Source organism: Puntigrus tetrazona, unplaced genomic scaffold, assembly GCF_018831695.1.
Source record: "Puntigrus tetrazona isolate hp1 unplaced genomic scaffold, ASM1883169v1 S000000001, whole genome shotgun sequence".
NCBI lineage: Eukaryota > Metazoa > Chordata > Actinopteri > Cypriniformes > Cyprinidae > Puntigrus > Puntigrus tetrazona.
In genome coordinates this window covers 5,166,392-5,167,305 of record NW_025047681.1, presented here as the reverse complement: position 1 = coordinate 5,167,305, position 914 = coordinate 5,166,392, and the positions used below count along the sequence as shown (strand labels likewise).

The 914-nt window shown below is 35.3% G+C and overlaps 1 gene segment (V, D, J or C); it reads right to left on the bottom strand.

Moving 5' to 3' along the window:
• Window positions 1-332: 332 nt before the first annotated feature.
• LOC122331671 overlaps window positions 333-914 on the bottom strand; it is a 6,501-nt gene continuing 5,919 nt past the window's right edge. Inside the window, 1 exon segment of the V gene segment in view lies at window positions 333-646. Within this exon segment, the coding sequence occupies window positions 333-646 (314 nt within the window).

Here is a 914-nt window from a genome sequence, read left to right as displayed (position 1 = left end):
AAGTGTGTACAATAGCTTCATCACAAAATTTGTTTGTTTTTGTACAAAACATTTTTGCTAAAAAAAAACAAAAAAATGATAAAAATATTTTCAATTAAAGAGAAATTCAGAAACGCATGCATTTTACATACAAAATAACACATTTCATGTTTCTTCAGGCTTACAAATGTGCACTATTAATTTCTTTGTCAAGAAAACAAACATTTATGAGGTGAATCAGTCTAAGACTGCTTGGCAAGAGCACCACCTCTTGGTAATGGAACAGTACATCTGGAGCATAATTAAATTAAAGCAAAGGTGGTGTTTTTGTATTGTTTTGACACTGAACTCATTCACTGTGACTCTACAGCACAGTAATACACAGCAGTGTCTTCAGTCTTCAGGCTGTTCATCTGAAGGTACAGTTTACTGCTGGAATCATCTCTGGACACGGTGAACCTGCCCTGGACTGACTGGGAATAGAGGATTGGAGAACTGTATGTGCCGATAAATGTAACCCACTCCAGTCCTTTACCAGGTGCCTGTCTTACTACAGCTGCATACCAGCTGCTGAAAGTGAATCCAGAGGCAGTACAGACCAGACGAAAAGATTCACTTGGTCTTTTTACCTCATCTTGAGACTGAGTGAAGGTCTGACAGTGAATATCTGTGGAAGAGAAACAAATATAATAAATTGGGAAATCAGCAAAATAGTAGTAAACTCAATCAATAAATCATTAATATTTTTTAATAATGAGTTACACACCATGTAAAAATAGTAATAACAGGAATGAATTGCTAATTATTTTCATTGCTGGTTTATTCTCTTCTACAAGAAACATAGTCAGTGAATACACTTATGGAACAATGCAACTTAAGGCAATTCAACATAACAGTTTTGCATGAACTCCTCCTCCAATCTGTCATTTCTCTTT